Genomic DNA, 16257 nt, shown 5'->3' with positions numbered 1-16257 from the left:
AAACATATTCCAGCTGTTCCACAACACTACTCATGCACTTATAATTTTGTCCATTTGACTTCATACTTACCATCAATTATGAAAATCTTTCTCCAACTCTGTTGCTTATTGCTCCCATGTGCTGTAAGGATAAGTGAGGTATAAAAACCTGGTTAATCCAAGTTTTCCCAGCAGATCTATTGGTATTTGTTAAATAATAATATTTACAGGAATAAAATAAAATAAAATTAATTGAATAATAATAATCAGGAATATTTGGGCTATTAGACACATACATGCTGCTCAGCATTGTGGTTCTTAAATATATTTAACAGCAAATTTAGCAGCATGGGTACTGTATAACACTCTACTTGTTTCTTCTAAAAAAGCATTTTTAACAAGTTTAAAAGTGGAGTTAATCTGAAAGAAGATATATTTCCAGTAAGACACTCTTAATTTCTTGGCTTAAAACTCTATTTCAAAAATGTCTTCCCTTGTTTTTCTGAGGAAGTCCTGGTTCTAAACTGCTTCCTAAAAAGTGTGACACTGCTGGGATCAGTTCAGTGAGTGGACTGGAGTGTCAGGTGGAGCAGAAGAAAACCAAACCCAAACCACCTCTCTAACCCCAGCAGGTGTTTCTGTCACAGATGAGCAGCTGACATGAACCAGGTGAGCTCCACCACATGAGAGATGAGCCTGAGCTGTGCTTTGTGGCGTGCACAGGGTGCAGAACCACAGGTGCCCAGCAGCTGATCTGCACTGCCTGGGTGTCACTTGTTGGCAAGCTCAGCTGGTGCAGTTGCTTGGTTGTTTTCTGTGCTGGCTGTAGAAACCCAAAGTGAAATGAAGCATCAGGTCCTTGGTGCTGCTGAGAGCTGCCAGGGTCCGTCCTTGGGCACAGTTTGTTGAGTGTGTGTTCTGTCTACTTAGGCCTAACTCACATGTTTAGGCAAGACACTCTGGTTGAGGGTAGATTTCCAATTTAGATTACAATCTAGCTCTGGATGAGCTCAGTGTAATCAGGGTAATTTCAGATTTTCATGGTAAACAAGCTCTTCATTGAGCAAAGCCCATGAGCCCTGTACAGGTCCCTTGTGCTGCTGTTGAAGGAATTGCCTTGTTCCTTTTCTTATGGAAAGGGATGAAGCCACATTTTTGCCTGACTTAAACTTTTAAATAGTTGAAAAAAATAAGTTATATATCACAGTGTTTGTTTCTCTTAAAGCAAACAAAGCAACTTTGCAAGTTTTTGTGCTGAGCTGTTAAATGGACTCGTTTGCCTTGAGATCTGAAGTTGGACTTGGAGATAATCTTAAGGAGAGAGACATAGGAGAGACTCAGGAGAGGCATAGCCAAAATCTTCTGAGAGCTGGCACCCTTTGCAGGGTGTGGTGAAGACTGACTTTTATGTGTGGTGCTAAAGGCCAGGGTGCGACCTCAAAGGAAACCTTCTGATTTGGTTGTAAAATATCTTTTTAGGGGATGGTGGTGGGTGGAGTGAACTGCTGCATCATGTTTTTATGTCTGACCTGTTTAATAATGTGATTATTAAGGAGTTTTTTTGCACGTAGAAGGACCAGCCTGTATGGGAGAAAACATTGCAAGGAGAAAGGCAGACAAATGAAAAACTTCACCATTAAAATGGTCAGTCCTAACTGGGACTTAATTAGATTGACCATGGAAAGCTTGTACTTGAAAGACTAAAACATACATAAGGAAGCCCAGACCAGGAGACTAAATTGACTTTATGTTTGCATCAAAAGCAGATTTTTTGTTTTCTCCTTAGTGATGCAAAATCTCCAAGTACTCACTTGTCATTTTTGGGACTGAGTCATCCTTGTGAGCATGTTTTAGGTTTGGTGCATGTCTTTGCTGGAACAATTTGTTGGAGGTCCAACTTCCTTTTAAAATGCTGATGCTCTCTGGAGAAGGCCAAAACACTGGTGCAGGTAAAGGATAAATCATCAAACCCCAGTTTTATTGCCCTTTGGTTTCGAAGGACAGCTTTGCTGCTTGAATATTAAAGTTTGCTAGTGTGGCAATACTGGCAAAGCATGTGTAGACCGGCCCTTAATGGCTAATCTGGAGCAAAATCATTAATTTGGGAAGACAGCTCCTTTCCAAAAGACAAGTGTCTCCCTCTCGTCTGGTTGCTGACACCCTGCAGTGTAAGTAGGTCAGCAAACTGTGTTTGCACCGTGGTGACGTGAGAGCAGGTAAAAGTTTTGTGTTGCAAAGCATCAAACCCAAAGCGTCTGTCTCTTGTTTCCCAGATTTTCTGAGGGCTGTTCACTGTAAATATCAACAACCTGCTTGTGGTGGATGTGGTCTGGAGCATTCTGGTAGGCACAGTCTTTGCAGACAGGTGTTTTCTTTGTTTGTTTGGGTTCCAATATACCAGCACTGCAAGGATTAAAGCTTTCCAGAATTGTGCTCTTGTTCTCTGTATAACTTATGTGACCATTGTAAAAACACATCAGTTTTCTTTTCTTAGTAGTTTACAGATAAGGCAGAGATTTCAAAGATGAAAATATTCCCACACAATTATGTCTGACTCAGGAAGGACGTGGTGTTGGTGGTGGCCAAGTTCTGAGTTTGAATTTTCATTTTGTTTGTTGTCTTGTCTAGTTGAGTATTTAAAAGCAATTATTCCCCTCCTATAAACTTTCAGCTCTAAAATGTAAGAAAACCAAGTTTTCAGACACATGGATTTTTTTTTTCAATCTGCTTCTTATAAATCTTAGCTGTCCCACAACAGTGCTTTCACAGGGATTGACTGTAAGGTCAGAAGTATTGAGTGTGCTTTGATTTGTTCTGCTCTTTTAAAAACAGTAAGTTGGAAGTTCCATCCTAATTGTGGTAAGAGCTGTGGACAGTCTTATTTTCCTGTTTTGCTTTTTGGTTGTTTTTTTATTATTATTATTTGCATCTGTTTTATGTCATTAGAGGTAAATTGTTGTTCCTAGCAGCATCAATATCAGTTCTTGGGCCTGTGTTTTCATTTTGAGGATTCACCTTGCTTGTACTGCTTACCTCCACAGAAGAGGTACTGGAGTTTTTATCCTCATTCTGCCTCATGTAGAGCGTTTCAGATGACTCATTAGGATTGTATTCCTTAAGTGATGTGGAACAGCAGATTCTAAATTTGTCACACAGACAACATCAAAACACAACATCAACCCATTTGTTCTTATGCCACTGGCTCAAGGTGTTGTGTGTGCCAGCAGTTTTCCTGATGAGGCACAGGATGTTGGGGTGGATGCTGAGCATTTATGGAACAGTTTAATGTTACTGGAAGCATTTTCAACTTGCAATCATGGTCTTAATTAAAAAATGGAAATTATTGTTTTAAAACATGTATAGAGTCAAGTTGCTCAAAATTAAATTACTTGAGAAAACAGGATGAAGAAGTTGCCTTGTTTCATTTCCTCCAGCTCTGTCTTGCCTGCGCTCTGCTCCCAGCTCATGGGGGTTTTGGTTGGCTGGGAGGGTTATTTCCTTCTAGATCTCGATGTTCTGGTCTTCCATCTGAATTAAGGAAGACTCAGGCAGCCTTTTCAGCTGTGGCTTGGCAGCTTGGAGTGCTTTTAAAGTAATTAGAAGTGTTGTCCTCAGTAGGGAGCTGTCACATGCCTGCGTTAGAAGCAGCTGTGCTGCAGCTGGCCCATCTCTGCACCTCGGGCTGCTGGCTGCCACTTCCAGCTCTCAGCCACACAAATCACCCTGAGGAGGAGCATGGCAGCAGGAAGGCATCCTCCTTCTGGGATGCTGACAGATTGGAAAGCCTCTGCTTAAATTCTGAAGTGAAATTTGATAGTAGGCAAGGGTTAAGTATTTCTCCATGTGCTGCCCATTGTTTTCTGAGCTGGGAACAAATATGTTTGGAAACTTTCTCGTTCTGTCTCTGGTGTTGTGACAGGGATGCCCAGGCCTCAGTTTGCAGGCGAGGTGTGGGTGCAGGTCACAGCTGGTGCTGGGTGATGCAAGAGGAGATGTGGCTCCTTGCCCTCTGCTTGCACACCTCCTACTTTTCTCTCCTCCTTCAGCTTTCTTTCCATTTGGACTCATGATTTTTTTTTTTCCTTACACTTTTCCAGCCCCAAACCTGGTTATAACATGTCCTTGCATCATATTTTTCCTTCCCTCTTCCCAACAGGCAGTAGCTGTCCTGCAGTTTTGATGTGAGTTACAAGGAGTACCTCCAGCTGCCTTTGGGAATTGCTCTCTTGGCATAGCTCAGAAGTACTTGTACTGAAATAAATAACCTTGTATTTTATTAACCAACAAATTAAAATCATGTGACAGATGCATCACTATTGCTTCCCATGACAGATGATAGGAATAAAAGTTAATCTGAACTGGGAAGCATTTGCATAAGGTGAATATTTGCCTAGATACAAGTGTCTGTAACTTTGAAGTAATTTGATTTGTTCTCAAGGTTATTTTTCTGCTTTGGCTTCGTGTTTTGGCTTTGCATTAGGGCCTAGGTCATTTCTTTAAAGCTCACAAACTGTTGATGCCTGAAAAAGTACACAGTAATTAGAACATCTACCCTGATAAGACCCAAAAACTCTGAACAACACTTTCTTGTTACCAGGAGGCGTCAGTGTAAAGTCCACGCAATGAGGTGATTTAGCTTGGGTGTGTACAGGTGATGCTAAGATGAAAGTTACTGATAAATAGCACAAGGCCTTTCCCTAATCTCCCCATTAGTGCTGGCATCAACATGCTTATTATATGCCTTGGACTTGTTTCAAGCCCCTCAGTGTGTTGGGCACCCCAGGTTCTGTGTAGATACTGCTGTGTATTGGATCATAACAGCTACTAACAGGTACTCATGTGGGATCCAGGCGTCACCCAGCTGTCTTTTCTGCTGAAGGAAGCCAGACACTGTGAAACTTGATACATTTTATGTTAAATTAAAAGAATACACAGTTTCATCCTAGGAATCCAGAAGTGCCTTTTGTTACAAACCGAGAATCCCAGAGCTCAGGTGTAAGTGGAGGTAGTTTGGATGGATTTGAAAATGTGTGTAAAGAAGCCTTTGCTCTGTTAGAAGTCTAAAGGCACGTTGCCCTGTTTGTATCTGCTCTGTTTGGAGCTTGTAGACGTGGAAAATGCACACTGCACATGGGCAAGGATGGCTCAGGTTGAGGTACACGTTGTATGTTTTGCTGGAAATGTACATTTGGGGCAGGAGTTTTCAGCTGACAAGCCGTAAATCAGTGCCTGCTGTTACAGCATGAGCTTTAATGGGAGTCACATAACTTTCCTAATCTCCTTCCAGGTGTTAGGAAATAAACAATTTCCTAACCCATGCCACGCTGCTGTTGTTATTTGTATTGTAACTTGTGCCAGGGGGAAGCAGCTCCAGCCCTGGTGCATGGGCACCGCTATCTCCGGGTGCTCTGCAGAGCAGAAAAGGAATGTGGAGGCAGGACCACAATGATGATGAACTAAAGGGCTAAAATTACTGCCCTTATTCACACTTAAAAATAGCTCCTTACAGACTAAGGTTTTATTTGATGTGAGTTACAGCTCAATTTGTGAGAAACTTAATTTATTCCGATATGAGTAAGTGAGGCAGAATCTGCCCTTAGCTAAGACCTATTTATGTATTTGCTTAGCATGAGTGTGGATAGCAGGAGGCTGGACACTTTCAGCTTAGCAAAGCCACAGCTTTTCACATTAAGAAATGGATTCTATCTAAGGATATATTCAAATGAATGTTAAAAAGTTGTAAAAGCTTTTATTTTAGTGTGCTGTGGTGTAGATGTAGGTCACTATATATACACAGAAGTGGGGAAACAAACTTTCTTGTCTTTATATAATGTATTCTTCATTGACCAAAATGTGGAAAAATATGTTAAAACCTGATCTTTTATTAGCTCTTGTGTCTGTTTGCACCAAACTGGTGGATGCTGCTCCCTTTTGAACACTAAAGTTGTCTCTCCTGTAAGAAGTGTTTGCAGTGACAGCTGGTGGAAAGCAAAGTGTCTGCTGTGCTATTATTACTTCCTCACCTTTTCCCCTAGCCTCCACCATTCTATTCACAGGCACATCACAGTGCTCCTGGTATGTTTAAAGAAATGGCTTGTAAGGGAAGTGTCCACTGATGTAGGTGAATATTTAAAGCTCTGCTGAGCAGCACATAGGCTGTTCCCTGCAACTCTGAGTGCATGGCTTGGTTACAGCCAGGCACAGCATTAGGCTGATAACATCATAAACTACACAAAATGGTAATGCAATCCAAATGTTTGTGCTGCCAGTGAATATTCTGATCACATCTGCTAACTCTAATTATTTCTTCCTTGGTAAAAAAAGTTTTGGTTTTGTTTTGCTTTGGGTTTTTTCCCACCTTTATCAAAGCAAATTCTCGTGTTTTATCTGTCAGCAAAGCCGCTGTTCTGTTGGAAGTCTGAGTGAAGGTTTTGAATGCTTGTGATGAATGAGCTGGGATAAAACATACTTTGGCTCTTTGATGGCCTGGGTAGTTTGCAAGGCTGACAGATTTGTTCAGTTTGGAAAAGTGATGAGCAGTATCAGAGGCCATACCTATGTGGTAATACAAGGGACAGTTTTTCCATCACATTGAAAGTTTTTAACATCTCTGTTGTGCCTCAAGACATCCATATTCTGAGGTCTAAGATTCTTCAGAAACTGACAGCAACCAGTGCCCAGATTTTGAACTTTGCTCTTTTCCTTTTCTCTTCTCTTAGAACAAAATTGAATTACAATCCTCCAAAGGATGATGGCTCAACGTACAAGATTGAACTTGAAGGGATATCTGTTGATATCATGAAAGAGATATTAGACTACATCTTCAGTGGGCAGGTATGGTATTAAAACCCCCTAAACCTCACTTGGACTATTTGCCAAAATAACTGGAGTTTTAACACTGCTATCCTGAAAGAAGTTTAAAGCTTTGTGATAGAACTTCTGCAGAGTGGGACTGTGCATATGAAGTAGAGGCAGAAGGCTCTGCAGGAGTCGTCTCCTCTTCTTGTGTAGCAGGGGAGGACTTTAAAATTTAGAGTCAATGTCAAATCCTTGTATTAAAATTGGTGGCTACCTTCAGTAATCTGCTTTAAAACAGGCAGTGTTTGTCAGCTGTGACAGAGGACTGCTTTGGTAGCCATGAAGATGGAGACCCCATCACTGAGGGTTACAGTACACCAGGCACTCTCCCTCCCTGCCCCTTGCTCCCACCTCTGTGGCCTCTTGTCACATCTGCCTGCCAGGAGCCTTAGCAGGAATTAAAGTTGGTATGTCCAGTTTATTTGTAACCACACTGAGATTGCTGAACAAGGTTAGCTTTCAGCAGCAAAAAAACCCGGCAGATTTGGCTTGAAATCATTCCTCATGTGTGTTTAAAAGAATGTATTTATTTATTACAGCAAAACTCATTTTAGGTTCCCGGATGAGATGAGCAATTTTATGGTTGGTTACTTCAGGAACTTATCAAAATTTCTGCTCCACACCTTCTGTCAAGCAAATGCCTTTCCAACCCTGTGTTAATTAATTAATGGTTAGCAGTCATATCAGTTTCTCCTGATTCTTACACTGGCATTAATACTCCATTTTTCAGCCACTGAGAATGAGTGTAATGAATGCGGGCATGTCATGGAACAAATGAGTGATAGTAGCTATAACTTCTAAATTAATTCTTGCAGATCAGGCTAAATGAAGAAACTATCCAAGATGTGGTACAGGCAGCTGATCTCCTGCTGCTTACAGACTTAAAAACTCTCTGCTGTGAGTTTTTAGAAGGTTGCATAGCTGCTGAGAACTGTATTGGTATTCGGGACTTTGCACTGCACTATTGTTTGCATCATGTTCACTACCTTGCCTCAGAGTATCTGGAAACTCACTTTCGAGATGTCAGCAGCACAGAGGAATTCTTGGAACTGACTCCTCAAAAACTGAAAGAAGTGCTGTCCATGGAAAAGCTCAATGTTGGAAACGAAAGATACGTCTTTGAAGCGGTGATTAGGTGGATTTCTCATGATTCAGAATCCAGAAAGGTCAGGACATCCAAATGTTTGTATTTTGAACATGTCACAAATTGGAGTGTTCATTCTAATCAGTGGGAACTTGAAATAGATCTATTCCTTTCAGGACTAATCTCACAGAATTTATTGAAATTTATTAATCTTACAGAATTTATTGAAATCTTGCAAAATTTTGCCTGAAATGCAGACTATGGCATTGCAGTGAAAGAGTGAAAGCTGTGTGGATGATATATTATCTGCTGCCTTCATTATTTAATAGGCATTAAGAATAAAAGGCACCATTTTGACATTTGATTATATAATCTTGTTTGGATGATGAGAAAGCAAGTTGCATGTTTACAGAGAAACTTCGAGGACTTGATGCATTTCCTTACTAACACTCTCTTGTTTAGTTTATTACTCACCAGTATCAAAAACTCTCAAGTATTTGCTAAGCACAGAAGCATCTGCATGTCCGGGTGACTTTGTGTGTGTGCCTGTCCCCAGGTCCACATGAAGGATGTGATGTCGGCAGTGTGGGTGTCGGGGCTGGACGCGGCGTATCTGCGCGAGCAGATGATGAGCGAGCCGCTGGTGCGCGAGATCGTCAAGGAGTGCAACAACATCCCCCTGACACCCCCGCAGCAGGGAGAGGCCATGCTGGCCTCCTTCAAGCCCCGGGGCTACTCCGAGTGCATCGTGACTGTTGGGGGGGAAGAGAGAGTGTAAGTGTGCAGTGCTGTGACAGCTGGTCCCGCTGTCAGCGCTCACCGCCCTGAAAGCACAGATGTGCGCACCTAGTGCTTGTTACTCTATCATTTGGGTTTGTTTTAGGTTGGTCAGACACACCTGAAATACCTTTGGGGGTGATTCAGCAATAAATAGTTATTTTGTTTCTGACATTCAACATGTAGTAAACTTTGAGTAGGGTTGTTTGTTCAGTAAGTGTTGGTTAGATTTTTTTAAACTGAATAGGCTTAAACACAGAATCATTTCTGATGATCTGAAAAGCATCTCTAACATAACTTAGGGGTAATGAGCATGTGCTTTAAACTGTTTTGTTTCTAACAGATGTGGTTCCAAAAAAAGAAATAGTCATTATTGTTGCATCTGAGATGAGGTGAAAATTCCTGTTCCACACAATAATCCCTTCCTTCTCTGGAGTACCCCCTGCAGCAGAAGGGAGGGTGCAATCCTGTTTAAATAAATTTAGCATTTAGATGTTAGCTTTTTATAGAAGCGTAGTAAACCACTCAGATAACATTTTGCATGTCAGTTTGTGAATCATTTTACTCAGACATTACTAATACTGTCTATCAGTTCTTCTCAGCTCATTCAAAGTTCATAAAAAAAGTTACAGGCAGATAGAGTAGGAATGAAGTGAATCAGCTTTTTTTGTCTCCAAGTCTGTACAATACAAACTCAATTTACATGTTTGGTTTGGGGATCTTCTCCTTACCAGGGAAATGCCACGTGATGAATATACAGGAAAACAAGAACAAGCCAGCTTTGGACACGAGCTGTTAACAGTGAACTCGTAAAACTCTGTCTTTGTCTTTCTGTTTCTGTTTGTTCCCTCCCCACCCTGTGTTCAGATCACGGAAACCAACCTCAGTGATGCGGTGTATGTGTCCTCTTTATGATCCCAATAGACAGCTCTGGATTGAACTTGCTCCTATGAGTATTCCAAGGATCAATCATGGAGTATTGTCAGCAGGTAAAGGGGAACTTCATCTTCGTAAAGTCCATGTTATCAAAACTTACCAGTGCCTCAAAATCTGACATACAGCTTATAATAATATATTTTCTTCAAGACTGACTGCACTGGGGTTATTTCTTGCTTCCCCTTTGTCTGCCCAAAACTGTACTTGATTCTGTGAAAATCCCTGTCATCTAAGTGTCTTAAAATCACTATTCCTGCAACATTTTGTGGGAATCTGCTACATCTGTCTCTCCAGGAGTATTTCATGTTTTAAGTAAATTCTAGTTGCTGCATCACTGAATTTGTTGAAGGGTATCTGCAGGGGCAGACTTGAGTCAGATGTAAGTATGTGCTTTACCTTCTCCAGTCCAGAGTCTGACCTGTGACTGGTCTGGATCTCTTGGTGAATTTCAGAATACAGCTCACCAGTCATGTTGTTTTACTCAGTGTGCAGGTGTGAGTCCTCTTCTTGAGAGTCCTTTTCTTAAGATCATGTTACGTTTTGTTTTACAGAAGGATTTTTATTTGTGCTTGGTGGTCAGGATGAAAACAAGGGAACGCTAAGCTCTGGAGAGAAATATGATCCAGACACCAATTCATGGAGTTCCTTACCACCAATGCATGAGGCAAGATCTCTATCTAACTGTTGGGATTTAAGTTTTTACTTTGGCAAAATGTTCCTTTTCTTCTGCAAAATTTTATTCTGAATCTCCAGTCGCTTGCATCTTACACATTCAAAATCATGCTGCAGACTGACTTCTGTTTATATCCTGTTGTTCTTGTGGTCTGATGCTGACTGCTGGATCTGGAAAAACTAAACAATTGGTGAAGAGCTTACTGTAAGATGAACTACAAAATTTCAGGAATTTCATAATGAATCAGTCCTATAGTATACTTAATGTTCTGCGTGTACTGGCCTTCTAAAACAAGAGACCTCTGAGATGGACAAAGGGATCGGACTGTGCAGAAAAGATGGACAGAGGACTGGCCAACATACAGAACTTGGCTTGCACAGACATATTTAGGTTTGGTTTGAGTTAATGCTTCCTTCTTCATAATTACATTCCATCAAAAAGTAACAGTTTGTTATTTGTAAACATATATCCTCAATACACCTGTGTTTTTATCTTTGTAAATCAGCACAGGGTGTTAATTAAGAAGTTGTTTACCACAGGTTTTTCCTCTTTGCAATCTCTGGTTGACAAAGGCGTGTAGATTTGACTACAATTTTAGTTATGATGCATTAAATTTCCTGCTTGTGATATGTTTGCTGTGAGACTGAGGGGTAGCTGGGCTCATACATACGAATTAGAAGAGCTGCCTTTGCACAGAGAATGCGTTCAGGCTTTGCTGCTAGAGAGACCTGAAAGCAGCAGCTTCATTTAGAGACCACCACTATGGAACTGCAATATGGCCAAGCTCTCTTCCTAGATTTCTCTGTGGTCTCTTTGGCTTCTGCTACTCTGCTTTTTTTTTTTCTCCTTTTGATACCCTTTGTTTTGTTTAGTTGATTAAATTAATAATTTTATGCTTATGAAGTTTAGGACTTCACCATTTAAAAAAAACCAAAACAAAAGCCAGGCATAATACCAATAGCACTTTGCAGACAGTTAGTCTGAAAAATAAGGTTGTGTTCATTTATTCCCAATGGCAGTTATATTTTTCAATGTTGACTTTATTGATGTTCCTTAGGCACGACATAATTTTGGTGTGGTAGAGATTGATGGGATTCTGTATATTCTGGGAGGTGAGGATGGTGAAAGGGAGCTGATCTCTATGGAGAGCTATGACATTTACAGCCGGACCTGGACCAAGCAGCCAGACTTGACCATGGTTAGAAAGGTAAAAACTGCATCTTATATTATTGTGTTGCTTCTTGTTAAATAGTCAATGCAGATATATGTATGTGTGTGTGTGTATATGTATAAAAATATGTATTTTAATATTTTGCTTCAAGTAGAAGCTGTAGCAAAAAGTCTCAAAATGAAATGAGAGTGAGCAGCTTCTTCTCTTTTTATACTCCAAAACAAAACTGTGCCTGAGCATTTTTATGCCTCACATTGTTTGCCATGGGGTATAGGCAATCCAAATGCCTCTGTGTGTGTATAGACAGCTTTGAGCTCTCAATACTGTGCATTTGTGTGTCATTTCAGATATATTTTTCTCTTTTTTTTTTCCCATAAGATTGGCTGCTATGCAGCTATGAAGAAGAAAATCTATGCAATGGGTGGAGGCTCCTATGGAAAACTCTTTGAATCTGTGGAGTGTTACGACCCCAGGACTCAGCAGTGGACAGCAATCTGTCCTCTCAAAGAGAGGAGGTGAGAGAAAATGGAAGAGGGGGGACTAGGTTGCTTTTCCAACTCTCTGATGGGAGCGAAGTGTCCTTTTTCTGATGAATCTGAGAAGGTGGCCTATGAATCTCACAAGGTCTGAGTTGTGGTGGCCTGTAGTTAACATGTGGATGAGTAAAGACAAGAATCCAAGCAATAAATACAAATTTTGTAGAAACATAGCCCTGATGTTACAAGCACTACTTCCCTGATGCAAAGTGAAAGCAAGAAATTATAGTATAGTTCGATTGGAACTTACAGTATTTTTAGAGAGAAATATTTTTACTGTTTTTGGGGTTTTTTTTGAGATCTGAATTAGGTGCTTACAATTAATATCCATGACTCATCTTGTTGGATATTTAAGGCATCTGTGTGTATAAATAAATAAAAGAATAAAAGATGACTAAGGTTCCGAGGGGTATGCAAAAGGGTTTTGATACATGGCATTAATATTTTTTTCCTTGTTTGGATTTTCAGATTTGGGGCAGTGGCCTGTGGAGTTGCCTCTGAGCTTTATGTATTTGGTGGGGTCAGGAGTCGTGACGACAGCCAAGCCAGTGAGATGGTGACGTGCAAATCAGAATTTTATCATGATGAGTTTAAAAGGTAACTGCTGCAGCTCTAAACACAGAAAATAACTTGCCATCCAGTCATCTGCTGCTGCCTCACCCCTTGTTCCTGCACTCTGATTCACATGAGGTCTGTGCCACGTGTCTGTGGCTCATTTCACACCCGGTTTGGCTGTTGCTGAAGGCCCATCCACTCCACTTTTCCCTCTAACCAGCCCTGGAGCCACCAGGTCCTGAGAGCCCTGGACAGGAGAAGCACCTTGGTCACACAGGGAGTTTGTGGCTCTTCCCCTGCACTCTGCAGTGCCCCAGGTGCAGGGTACTGCTGCCCCCGCCCCTCCTCGTGCCCACAGCTCCCTGTTGAGTGCTCATCACAGGTCTTTTCCAACCTAAATGATGCCATGGTTCTATAGAGGAATGTGTGTATGTACAGGGATATTTCTTCATGATCCAACCCTATCTCCAAAGATTTGCAGTTTAGGGAATTCCTAAACTAGAGATAAGAAATTTGATGCATTTCTGTTCCAAGTGTTTATAGCTGATGATCCATGTAGGCTTTTGCCATAGGAAGGACACTATGGATGCTTTACATCCCACAGGCACCTCCCCACACTGCATGGCTCATCTCCTTCTGTTTCTTTTGAATTTGCATCCAATTACTTCATTTCTTGGTTCTGGTAGTGGAATCCACCTTACTATATGTGGTAACCATTCAAAATGTTACCTTACATTGAATTTTTTGTTTAGTCACCTTGTTCTGCAGTCATAACTGGCAAGCTTGGTTCCTCCAGTGACTTTTGTCTTGCATATAATGGTAAATTGAATTATTCTTCTTTCATAAATTAAATTTTAAAAAAGACTTTGTGGTCAGATGTTTCAAGGCTTGTTGACAAGTGAAGGAGATTAGCATGTCTTTATTAGAAGATCAAGACTGATTTATGACAGTGACCTGTATAAAAGGACACAAAAATAGAACAGTAGATGTAAATTCATTATATAATTTTCTTGCAAGATATGGCTGTAAAGAGACTTTAATTTCTGTATGAAGAGGTCTTCTCTGTTGTTCAAAGTGATGTCTAAGCTAGCTATAATCAAATGAAGCTGAAGAAAAACATCCTTTAAATTGGTTAAAAGAAGCAGATCAGAGGGGCTGCTGCTGCTCCCTTAGTGTTTGCTAGCCTTCTGGAGGCTGGGGAAATGGCAGAAATTTATTAATGTTTTGCAAGAGGTCTTTGAAAGGGAAAGAACTGTGGAAAGAAGTGCTCCCCTCTCTCCTGCTTGCTATTTTCAGCTGATTTGCTTGAAATATTTCCAGCCTGATTCTGTTCTTCAGAAGGCTATAGCTCGTGGTTCCTCAGCAGTGGCTGCAGACCTGTTTCACAGGTTGAGTTTCCATGCAGTGGAGTTTGGGGAGCTGGGAGGGCCCAGCCTGGGTGCTGCCATGGTGCCACCTGCTGACTGTGCCACGGCTTTGTGTCCTTGCTTGGTGGCATCCCCAGGCCTTGCAGGATCCCGGTGGAGCAGTGATAAAGCTGCAGCTGCCCCGCTGCTCTGAGTGCTGCCTGTGTGCTGGGAGGCTGTGCTGGCACGGGGCAGGGCAGGCAGCAGAGCTGACTAAAGGAGATGATGGAGGAGGCACATGGGGAGGGCAGATACAGACTTTGCTTTTCTGCTCTGCCACTGCCCAGTCTGAGCTTGGAACTGTAACTCAGCATGAACCTGCAGGCAGGGCACAGGTTTGGGGTGTTTCTGTGGAGAATGGGGACCAGGGAAGGCTGGGATGGTGGCAGCTGCTCCCAGGGTTTAAGAGGCCCCAGCTCAGGCCAGGGGTGCTGTAGCCAGAAGAGGGTGCAGTGTCTCTGTGTCATGTTCCAGCACCCAGCTCCAGGGTCTGTCAGTTCTCCCAGGTTTCAGTACCCTCAGAGCTCTGTGTAGCAGATCAATTCTACCAGTCTCAAACCAAAATTCACAGTGACTTTTTAAAAAGTTATTTGCCAATACTTGTAATAAGCTGTGGGCTTTTCCAGCTGTTTTTAAGTAAGTGGAGAGCTCTGTTGTGTTCACTTTCTGTGTGGATGCAGAGAACTCTCTGGGCTGTGGGTTCAGCTGTGGGTGGTGCTGGTTCTGGGGTACGTGCAGCACTGCACACCTGTGTCATCTGCACAAATTCCCATGTGTGCCTCAGGCCTCATTGCCAGAGCCCAGGCTGCAGCATCCTGCCAGGCACCCAGAGCCTGAGTGTCTGAGTTACAGGTTTTACCCAGAGTGAATGTCTAAGGATGTACTCACATCAGTATATAAACATATTAATTCATGTAAGCTGCCATAATTCTGGCTTGAATTGGATTAAAGGACTGGACTTGTTTAATATTGTTTACTTTGACAGCAACTTACTCTAAAATAACTCACAGTGCAGAGTCTTTCAAAATTGTTATTCTTAACCATGACGCAGACTTTTCAAAGACTGGGGATGTGCTGAGATCTTCACACTAGCAAAAAAATAAACATTGAGACTCCTGTTAAGCTGTGCTGTATAAACAAGTAATAGAATAAATGAAGTGAGACAAAATAGTAGCATCCACATGAAATGTGAGCAGGGTAATGTTGGAAATAATTCTCATACTTGAAGTGCTGCTGTAACTGAGATTTTTCAATTAATAAATGTTTTGTCAGGCTGTCTTTAGAGTCGTGCATGAGTGGATTTAAGTGAACCCAAAGATAGAAGAAGCTGTATGTCAGACTGCAGGGTTTTTGCAGGATGTAGATTTTTTTCAAAGTCTATAGATTGAGCTTTGTGTGCATTGTATCCTGTTTTTTTAAAATATCGATCAAGCTAAAAACAGATTTAATGAATGTGAAAATGGAAGATGAAAATGTGAAGGTATCCTTCACTCAGTGCCCCAGTGTTGGTCTACTCCATAAAAAGCAGGAAGTCTTAAATACATCAAGACCTTGATGGGTCAGACTTTCTATCAGAGTTCATAATTTATAATACACTTTTTGCACCGTGTAGGTGAGTGGAGAATTGCGTGATGTCTGTACACACTCAGTTTTTTCTTTTCTATGTGGATGGTTGGAAATATTTAATACAGCCCAAGTTGACTTCAGAGTTCTTTGCAAGATCTGCTGGTGTATGGCCACTGCTGCCTTTTCCTGGTGGTCTGTAAGTGGGGTAGGATTTCTTCCTTCTCATGATTTAAAAAAGAATTGTGAAAATTTGCAGGTACTAAGGGGGATAAAAGCGAGAGAGAATTTTCAGCAGCAATACTTTGGTAAAATATCCTTTACAATGTTCTTTTTGCTACTGGAACATCATGGAAATAAGGAAGAGCTTTCAGCAGCATATAACTAGTGAATTAAACAGTCTTGTAACATAGTATATGTAATTAGCAACATTCTTCCAGTCAGTGTGCAGGAATTTCATTAAAAGCAAGTGCTTATGCAAATGTAATGAGAACACTGATTGACAGCACTGTCAGATGAGAGGAATGTGGATTTTTATTCATTTCCAAGCTTCCTTTCTCAGCTGGGGTGATCTTGAGGTGACGTGTCTGGAATATGTTGGCTCTGTATCACATCTTTATTTACTTCCCACTTGGAAATAAAGCAGTTACCCCCATCCCACTCGTTAGCTGCAGCAGTGTGGATGGATCATTTTGTTTGTCTCACTTTAAGACTGAAAG

General features: G+C 41.4%; 1 protein-coding gene across 2 annotated transcripts in view; it reads left to right on the top strand.

The window, feature by feature from the left end:
• GAN (gigaxonin) overlaps positions 1 to 16257 on the top strand; it is a 39903-nt gene that overhangs the window by 6866 nt on the left and 16780 nt on the right. For both annotated transcript variants that reach the window (XR_010441657.1, XM_064722843.1), the window contains exons 2-9: positions 6699 to 6813; positions 7653 to 8003; positions 8478 to 8695; positions 9566 to 9687; positions 10186 to 10298; positions 11365 to 11514; positions 11857 to 11993; positions 12483 to 12611. Coding sequence is in view for 1 of the 2 variants with exons in the window: in XM_064722843.1 (XP_064578913.1) it covers positions 6699 to 6813; positions 7653 to 8003; positions 8478 to 8695; positions 9566 to 9687; positions 10186 to 10298; positions 11365 to 11514; positions 11857 to 11993; positions 12483 to 12611 (1335 nt within the window). In the remaining variant the exon portion in view is untranslated. The remainder of the gene's footprint in view (positions 1 to 6698; positions 6814 to 7652; positions 8004 to 8477; positions 8696 to 9565; positions 9688 to 10185; positions 10299 to 11364; positions 11515 to 11856; positions 11994 to 12482; positions 12612 to 16257) is intronic.

This window comes from Zonotrichia leucophrys, chromosome 11 (genome assembly GCF_028769735.1).
Source record: "Zonotrichia leucophrys gambelii isolate GWCS_2022_RI chromosome 11, RI_Zleu_2.0, whole genome shotgun sequence".
Lineage (NCBI taxonomy): Eukaryota > Metazoa > Chordata > Aves > Passeriformes > Passerellidae > Zonotrichia > Zonotrichia leucophrys.
Note: the sequence above shows the minus strand (reverse complement) of the source record. Positions and strands in the feature narration are given on the sequence as shown.